This window comes from Bufo bufo, chromosome 4 (assembly GCF_905171765.1).
Source record: "Bufo bufo chromosome 4, aBufBuf1.1, whole genome shotgun sequence".
Lineage (NCBI taxonomy): Eukaryota > Metazoa > Chordata > Amphibia > Anura > Bufonidae > Bufo > Bufo bufo.
The window spans coordinates 547,526,124-547,536,015 of record NC_053392.1 but is presented as its reverse complement, the minus strand read 5'-3'; the positions used below and the strand labels follow the sequence as shown (position 1 = coordinate 547,536,015).

At 47.2% G+C, this 9,892-nt stretch overlaps 1 protein-coding gene across 1 annotated transcript; it reads left to right on the top strand.

Annotated features, from left to right (window-relative positions):
- Positions 1-271: 271 nt before the first annotated feature.
- Positions 272-6,394, top strand: PNO1 (partner of NOB1 homolog). The gene is made up of 7 exons (XM_040430055.1): positions 272-507; positions 1,483-1,632; positions 2,343-2,426; positions 3,276-3,336; positions 3,896-4,013; positions 4,721-4,791; positions 5,861-6,394. The coding sequence occupies exons 1-7, from the start codon at positions 346-348 to the stop codon at positions 5,926-5,928; spliced, it is 714 nt and encodes a 237-aa protein (XP_040285989.1). The 5' UTR covers positions 272-345; the 3' UTR covers positions 5,929-6,394.
- Positions 6,395-9,892: the final 3,498 nt, after the last annotated feature.

Here is a 9,892-nt window from a genome sequence, read left to right as displayed (position 1 = left end):
TATCGCTGCCTGTCCAAAGCGATCAATTAGGAAGGCCAGCTTTTATTTTCAAACTGATTTGTAAAACAGATATGGTGCAAACAATGCAAAAAAATGTCTTGAAATCGTAATCGTTTGGGCTGAACCAATTTTTTTATAATGAAAATGAATATATTAGCAAACAAGCAATATTTGGGCAGCTCGTTCAGGTGGTAAGAGACAGGGCCTGTTCGTGGGGCCTGTTGTGGTGACGTCATTGTAAAAACGCTCTATTTTCGGCTTATACTGTAGCCCCGCCTCTTTCTTCCCCCCGGATGTCTCCGACTTTCACGTGTTCGGACGGGATTGCGGTTTGATCTTGTAGTAATGGATACGGAGAATGCGGCCGGCACCGGGGAGGCTTTCACCAGCGTCACCAAGAAGAGGGGCAAGAAGAGGAGGGCGGCGGCGGAGGAGAGACCCATGGAGACGGGGGAGCAGCCCCTGAAGAGGCCGGATTTCCCACCGATATCCGGGGACAAGCTGATGGTGTGTACGGGAGCTGTCAGCAGTTAGTTATACGTCCACGTGACATCGGCTGTTCAGTTGCTCGTGTAGCAATTCCTTGTGGCTCCTGAAGGAAGTGCGTTCTACTGCTCGCCTGTGGGCGGCGCTGAAGCCGGGGTTGTGCGCCTTTGGGGCCGCAGCACTCACAGGAGCATCAGTGCCTTCTGAGGGGTCAGACCCCCACTGATCAGATTCTGATGACCAGTCCTGAGGATAGATCATCAGTATAGAAGTCTTGGAGAACCTTTGCAGAGTTGAGGCCAGTGATTGGCTGCAGTGGTCACAGGCTGTTGATGTGATGCCACCTTGGAGAACCACTGGATCGTCTATTCTTTATTACAGTTCAGTCCCCTGAGTGGTCCGGTTTTCTCTTGAAAGTAGACAACCCTTTTGCGGGTGCTATTACACCCTCTGTTACAGGGTGCGGCACCCTCGGCTCTCCTACATAATCATGTGTTGAGGGGCTTTGCACAGGGGTAACATTTATCTGCAGGATAGGTGATAAAGGTGTAGCCATTAGGGGTTTGACCACTGGGACCCCCACCCATAACAGGAATGGGGTCTGTGCTCTGGTTTGAACAGAGCAGCGGTTATGCCTGCGCTGTGCTACACCATTCACTGTCTATGGGACTGGCTGAGATAGCAGAGCGAGGTAATGCATGTGTGGCCAAAGGGGTCCACGGGAGGAGGGGGGCCCAGCAGTCATACATTTATCATATATACTTCACGTGTTCCTCATTGTTAGAAGTGTGGGGTCTTACCGACGGTCTCCAGAGGCCATAGGTGGAAGAAGGACTGAGCATGTTGGACTTCAGGGAGACGAGCGGCCCGTGGCCTATTCCCTCTCCCCGTGGCAGGAGACACGGCTGGAGATATGAGCGGTCAAGCGCTGGTTGAGTTATGTCTGCGGGGGGAGAAGTGACCTATTCTCATAGGATAATATTGTATCTCTGACAGGGGGACAAAGATGAAATGAGGAAGATCCCGGTCCCGTCGAACAGATACACGCCTCTGAAAGAGAACTGGATGAAGATCTTCACTCCCATTGTAGAACACTTACAGCTCCAAGTCCGGTTTAACCTAAAAACGAGAAACGTGGAGATAAGGGTGAGACTCGGCCGGGGGTCTCCTGCTAATATCATCCAATGCTGCTTTATGTACTCTGGTGCGTGGGGGTCCGGACCCACCAAGAAATGGTCTAAAAATGCCAAAAGATTTTTTTTCTTTATTTTTTTAATACTACAAAAAGTGTGCCAGTTTGGGAGGGGGGGCGGTTGTCCTCTCACCAGTAGGAAATCGCTACTAAAGGCAGGATTGCGGCAATTCCCCCATAGAAGTCAGCTTTAAATTTTGTAAGCAAGCTCATTCTGTCCTCCGGTCTTGTGGGAAATACTATCCGGCGCTTTATCCAGCAACATGACTATGCGGATAAAATGGGTGGCCTCAGCCCGATCGGCCCGTATGTAGACCGGCTGTATCCCTCGCCTTCCCACCCCATTTGCTCCCGATGTGAGGGTTACAGGGACTCCATTCTCTGGTGGCGCGGGGCTACCTGGAGAGCACCCCCTGTGGATGACAGATGGAAATATAATGCTGACCAGGGAACAGAGCTGTGGTCCTGACTCCTATGGGTTGGTGCCGTCTGGACTATAGAAACGATGGAACGTCTGTTCTGGTGAGAGGACCCCTGTAACCTGCAGGACTCTGTCATCGCCCTATGTAGTATTTATGGGGCGCTATCTCATTTAAAGTTGTCTTTTTGTACAATGGCTTCACATAATATAGGATGTCTCTTTTTTTCTTTCTTCTCTCTCCAGACTTGTAAAGAGACGACGGATGTTGGTGCTTTAACGAAAGCTGCAGACTTCGTCAAAGCCTTTATCCTGGGCTTCCAGGTGGAGGTAAGATGGACCCCACTGCTCCAGGAGAGAGAGAGAGTCCTCTGAGCCCAGGGGAAAGGGGGGGGCACGTGGGACCCACATACTAGTTATCAGTGGAGGTCTCTGGTGGGCGCCCAGTGATCAAACCTCACAGGTTCATGGTCTATCCCAGAGGTTGGCAACCTGCGGCATGCGCGCCAGAAGTGGCATGCAGACCGCTTTCTGCTGGCACGCCAGCTGGCACCAAATGATGGCAAGACATTTCAGTCTTGTCGCCATTTGTTGGATGCCGCGCTGTACCTCTGAACATAAAGATCTTCAGACGCGTCATGCGTTTTTCTTTATAACCCTCCCCCTCTCTCATGAAGTAGCTGATGGAGTGTACGGCCAGTTTAGGATATGGAGACAGAACAAGGGCTGCAGCTATCGACTATTTTTGTAATCGACTATTCTATCGATTAATCAAGTACTCTAATAACAAAAAACTAATTAAAAGAACGTTTTTCTTTATAAACCCCCCCCCAGTGCCATCAGCTGCCCCTCCTAGCCATGTCTCCAGCACCAGTACTTACCTTTCCTGTAGGGGTGCCGCTCCACAGCGCCTCCATCTTCTCACACCGCGTCGGGTGCACTATGATGTGCGGTGCGGGCCGGCGGGTGACCACAGAGCGGTGAGTAATAGCAAGCGCTTCACTCCCGCTGTGTGGTCACATGATTCAGACGAATCCTCAATGCAAAAAAATTTGCATCGAAGATTTTTTTTTTTTGTGTCGAATTACACGATTCGGCCCTAACTTGCATCGGGGAGACTGCAGGAATCTACTGAAGGATTACAATGGCTGACATGTTGTTATCTGCCATCTTTTCCAGGATGCATTGGCTTTAGTTCGACTTGATGATCTCTTCTTAGAATCTTTTGAAGTCACAGACGGTAAGTAGTGAAGGGGGAAGGGATGCATAGGATAGTCATTACTTCCCATAAACACTGCTGTTTGTCCCGGCCAGAGAGTGGGACCGGCTGCTGCAGCAAATTATCACCTGGCACAAAAAAACAAAATCGGGCATTATGTCATTTGCCAGTTATTTGCAGACCACTGCGGCGTGAACAGTTGGGAGGCCTTTCACCCTTTTCTGGGTAAATGTCGCTGATATTTGAAGCATTTTTCGACATCTAACCGATAAAGGCGGCACATGTACTACGGAGAGTAGGTCTTCACTGAACGCTGTGTGCCGGAGGTTAGCCATGCCCGATTGCAGGATATACTTCTCTTTCTTTATAACTGCCCCGTGTAAGAGAGCAGCAGCTTTTACCTGTGTGCAGAGTCCAGAGCTGTCGCTCCCTGTGTGGTCGGGGGAGCAGGATTCACAGGGTTTCAGCCCTGGCAGCAGTTTTGTGGAAAGCTATACGGTATAATCCCGAGCCAGGCATGCTGCCCTCAGGTAGTGTAGTAGAGGAGAATCGGTAATATTGCACTTCCCTTTCTCTACAGTTAAGCCCTTGAAGGGAGACCACCTGTCTCGTGCCATTGGGAGAATAGCTGGAAAAGGAGGAAAGACCAAGTTCACCATAGAGAATGTTACAAAGACTAGGATAGTTCTGGCCGACTCGTGAGTATACACCGCTATATCTGTACACTAAATGTCTGATGGGTACGGGACCTGCATCTGTCTCCAGAACACAGGCCACCGTCCCACCTGGGGAGCTACAGAGCTATCAAGGAAGCTGAGCAAAAGCTTTACCAGGCGGGATGCTGGGTGACCATGTATATGGGCATAGTTAGAGCTTTCATAGGTGGGGTCTCCTGGGTTACATGGATCGTTAATCTGCCCGGTTAAACTTCAGAGCCTCATGAGCACTTGAGCATTAAAGCTCTCGCTATTGGAGTGGGCACTGGCCGTATTTCACAAACTATAATGCCCAAACCCAGGTAGATTTGTATATGAGTTACTATACCTGGTGCAGCTTCAAGGGGTTGTCCAACTGTTTGTAACTGATGACCTATCCTCTGAATAGGTCATCAGCATCTAATGGGTGGGGGGTCTGACACCCAGGAACCTTTCTGATCAGCTGATTGAGGAAGCCCCATCCCTTCTGTGAGCACCGCGGCCTTCTCGCTGCTTACCATCGGTCATGCGGCCTAGGCACAGCTCGGCCCCACCGATCAGATGCTGATGACCTATTCAGAGGATAGGTCATCCGTTATAAGGAGTCAGAAAGCACCCTTCGGCAAATTTGACCATGTTTGCTTTTTAGAAATTGCAGTTTCAGGTGAAATGCTTTTACTTGTTTAACAGTGTTTTGGTTTTTTATATAGAAAAGTGCATATTTTGGGATCATTCCAAAACATCAAGATGGCAAGAACGGCAATTTGTAACCTCATTCTGGGTAAGTGTAGCTGCCAGAACAAACCAGGTTACAGCGGATGACTTGTGCCCTTCCCCCGCACACGCTTTGCAATTGGATGGAGAGGCTCTAATGTGGGATCCAATATGGCCGAAATAAGGCACACGTTGTACCCTGCCGACCTGTGTGATCTGACGTTGTTATACAAGTCTATGATGTATGACCCACAAAGTCCTCTTCTGGTTTCTAGATACTACTTAAAGTGGTATTCCCATCTGGGATATTGAGGTCATATTGCGATAATTTGCCCCCCAATGTCTGATAGGTGCAGGTTCCACCTCTTGGAATGGAGCCTGCTAAGTGCCAGTGGGCACACTGCGGATGCGCGTTTGCCCTCCACTCGTTCCTATGGGAATGCAGAAAATAGCCGAGCACTGGCTTGGCTATTTTAGTTAGCCCCATAGAAGTGAATGGAGCGGGGGCTGTGCAGTGCACTTCCCTTTCAATTAGATTAGGCGGGCCGCTCAGCTGTTTTCAGCGCTTCCTTCGAAATGAATGGAGGGAGGTCGCTGAGTAGTTGTCCCATCTAGGACAGTAGTTGTCATTGCAGCCAGGGGCCTAGGGAAGTCCCCAAAGACTGCCATCTTGGTACTCCCTGCCAAACGCCCAGTACACCGAAGTACAGAGACATTGCAGTATTCATGCAATCTCCTGTTCAAGCACCCTGGGGAAACTGAAAAAAATAAGTTTAATAAACATTTTAAATAAGCTCAACTTTTCCTATTTATCATATAACTGTGTGTTCAAAGAATACCTTAATTGGCATCACAGCGTCTAAAAATGTCCAAAACCTTGCAATGTTATTTAGTCCGCACGCTGAACGGATCTGGAGTCCTCATCAGATACATGTCACATGCCCTCCCCTTTGTCACATGCCATACACAAGATGGCGTTCCCAAAAGTTACTGCCTAAACCAAAGGAAGTTTTATACAGGGATGTTTTTGGGACCAAAGTATCTCGTCGTTGCAGTTCATGGATTCATCGGGTTGTTCTGGTTCATTCTGAAAACACTGGTTGACTTCTTTTTTTTTTTTTTTCCCCCCTCTACAGGAAGCCCACCTTCTAAAGTATACGGAAACATACGTGCAGTGGCAAGCAGAGCAGCAGATCGATTTTAACCCTGTAATAAACCAGCTATGGTGGGGGTACTGCAGATGCCCTCTGGGTCTTACAGCTGGCACTGCCCTCAGTTCATGAGGTTTCCTAGTGACCCATGTGAAGACTTGTGGCCTTATCCAGATTTTTACGTTTTCATATGAATATATTCTAGAATCATTATGGGAAATGCATCAAGTGGAAGCTAATGGACAAGCTCTATTAAATTTGTATTTTTGCAGCCCCATTAGTATAAAGCGCATGTGTCCCAGGTGGTGTTGGGTCATGGTCTACTTTTAATGGCTGTGGAGTACTCAGGAGGTATGCAAGACACATACTCCAAATAATGACCCTGTGGTGTTTCCGCATGGACGAGCTTCATATCTAGGAAAACAAGACTTTATTGGTAAATGAATTGAAGCTGTGGTGACATGAACTTTGTTAAACATCGGTTAATAAATTATTCCAGGTTTCTCTCAATGAATATTATACAGGGTGTGATTATCTGCAGCCAATGGGCAATGTCATGTCTCCTCACAAATTCTTATTTTCTTATTTTTCTCGTCGGTTATAGAGCACTGATATAGACCAGTCAGTTAAATTTCACAGCCTGTTTAGTCAGGGAAAAATGCTCTGCGATGGCCACATTTCACGGACTGCTAACACAGCAATTTAACCTGAATACAAATATAGTCTATCTTCCATGTAGTCGTGTATCATTTAGCTGTAATAGTGCGCCTTGTGCTGATGAATGACAGGAAAAGTCTAAATCATATTGGTACACCATAGACTTTTTCCAGGGTGCTGGTGCCCACAGAGAGGGCTCTGAGTGCCACCTCTGGCACCCATGCCATAGGGTTGCCACCACTGGCCCCATCACACCACCAAAATAGCTCTTTCCTGTCTGACCAACGGTCCTTTACCTGGGTGTTTCCCCAGCGCCTCCCCCAATGGCACTGACAGAAGGAGGGTGCTCCCCATCCCCCGGACAGGAAACAACACGGAAGCTCAAACTTTAAAAGGGTCTCCTCCCCTTACCTAATAAGTGTTGTTTTTCTGTCCCGAATAGCGTGGAAGCTCCTCCTGTGTTGCTGAGCAGGTTCACAGTGAAAACGAGCACACAGCCTGTCTCTTCCCCCACTAGTGGACCGGGGATGCGTGGCCTCCCTTCCCTGTACCTTCGGCATAAGTCTTGTTGGAAGGCAGCCCTGGGCTCTATACTTGCTCCGTTTGGGGAGTGCAGCAGTATCCTTGCAGCATTCCGGTTGGCGGAGACTCGTTCTGGTAGTGTGAGTTGCATGCGTCGTGACGTCATTCCTCTGCGACACACATATGTAGGAACGTCATGATGTCACGGATGTCTCTCAGCAGGCCGAGAGATTTAAATGGAAGCAGAATTCAGGGAGCAGCGACACGTTCTGTTCTCGTCCCTGCAATGTCGGCACCTACTGACCCAGATACCGCCTGCAAGCCTCTGGATGTGACCGCAAGCACCATCAAGCCTGTAAGCCTCCTCTCCTGACTTAGGCATAATATCCCTATAAACCCATATCTGCCCATTTATCCACCTTAGGTGCCAGGTGCTGGTATCTATTACTGTGGGAGTTCTAAACCCTACTTATTTTTTCAATTATTTTGTAGGGAAGAGACACCTCCACCTCCAAGGCACCTGGGTCTGATTCTAGTCGCAAAAAATGCACCATCTGCAGGAAGTCATTTATATCTAAAGCCAAGAAATCACTTACCCAAAATGTGCTGAAGAATCTCCTTCCTTCTTAGACTCCATGCGGAGTATGATTTGTGAAGATGCCACCCGCAGGGCCCTATGGCTTGGTCGGGAGATGCAGGTTCAAAAAAACGGTTATGTTCCATCCCATGTGAGGGGGATAGGCTTTTTGGGTCAGTGTTGGATGACATTTTAGAGCAGGCTTCTGATAAGAAAAAAGGTTTTCCCACTGACTCAAAACATTTTCATCAGAGACCCTCCTTTCGTAGTCAAAGGATGCTTAAACTAGAACAAAAAAAGAGAGAATACTCAGGGAGATAGCAATCGTCAAGAGGAAGAAATAAGGGATTCCTCTTTAATCCTGATAGTTCATCAAAGACCACTCAATGACGTCAGAGACCAGGTGGGAGCAAGATTGAAAAAATTTGTTCCACAATGGAGAGATATAGGAGCCTCCCCTTGGATACTAGCTGCTATTCAAAGGGGTTTCATGCTAGAGTTCAGTACTTACCCACCAGACCACTTTTTCATCAACAAACCTTTGGCAAAGAAAGAGGAACAGTCATCCCTAGAGACAGATAACCAACTTGTTTCAAAAAGAGGTCCTGCTACCAGTTCCAGAAAGCCAGCAATAGCGAGGTTTTTATTCCCCAGTTTTTCTCTTAAAAAAAAACCAGAGGGATCCTTAAGGCTTATTATAAATCTAAGGAGTCTGAACGAGAGGTTCAAGATGGAGACCATCAAATTAACAATAAATCTTCCTCAACAATGTTACATGGCGACAATAGATTTGCAGGACTCATACTACCATGTACCCATTTTCAAAGATCATCAAAAATTTCTCAGGATAGCAGTATTTATGAGAGGTTACTTTTAATTTCAAGCACTCCCCTTTGGCCTGCCATCAGCTCCCAGAATTTTCACGAAAGTAGTGGCAGAAATAATCAGTTATCTTCATCTACAGAACGTTCTTATTGTGCCATACTTAGACAACTTCCTATTAGCAGCAGAATCAGATGATCAGCTTCTAGTGCACCTAGACCTTGTTCAAAAGACTTTCATGGATCTGGGATGGATCATAAATGTCAAAAAATCCAACCTTGTTCCGGCTTAGCAAAAAGTCTTTTTAGGGGTTCTTCTCGACTCTTGCTTACTAATGTCCTTCCTCCCAGAAGAGAAACAGTCGTCCCTTCAACTAAAGGTAAACCAGTTTTGCAGTCTAAGATCCGCTACTATCAGAAACGTCATGGCAATCCTGGGAATTCTGACATCTATCCCTGCTGTCCGATGGGCACAAAGCCACACTAGAATTCTGAAAGACTTTCTTCTAGCATCTTGGGATGGCAACAGAAACTCTCTAGACAAAAAAGTTTCAGTTCCACTGTTCGTAAAACGTTGACTGGCTTGGTGGAGGATAAAAAGAAATCTGCAGAGAGGTGTCTTCTGGCGTCAAGAAAATCTTCTAGTGGTGTCTACAGATGCCAGCAGACGAGGCTGGGGAGGCCATGCGGGGGACCTTATGGTTCAAGGAGTCTGGGACGATTCCATGGTAAATGCATCGTCAAACCTAAGAGAGCTCAGAGCAGTCTACGAAGTTCTTCTGGCCCTTCACTCAAGAACCTCTCTCGATCATATCAAAATCCTGTCGGACAATATGACAACAGTCGCTTATTTAAACAGGGAAGGAGGTACCCGAAGCAGATCTCTGCCAGTAACATCAAGGGATATCTTTCTTTTTGCAGAGAAACACCTATCCGCTCTAACGGCCGTGCATTTAAAAGGAAGCAGCAATATGGTGGCCGACTTCCTCAGCCGTCAAACTCTAAGGCTACATGCACTCGACAGTTGTTTTTTGTGGTCCGCAAATAGCGGATCCGTGTTCCTGTTTTTTTTTTTACATCCACATCCGTTCCGTTTGTCCGCAAATTTTGTAGGTTGTGTTTCCGCGTGTCTTCAGGTTTTTTTTTTGCGGTCCGCAAAAAAAACCTAAAGGATGCAATTCTTGACATTTAATATATATACAGGTTTAGCAGCAACCATCCGCAAAAAAAACGGATGCGGATGACATACGGATGCCTTTCGTTGGTCATCCGCATTTTTTGGTGGACCCATTGACTTCAAAAGGTTTATTGCGGACAAGAATAGGACATGCAGTACTTTTTTTGCGGACATTTTTAACGGATCCATAGAAATGAATGGGAAACCATCCGATCCGCAAAAAAAAACGGAACGGAGGCCGCAAAAAAAAACCACTGCCGTGT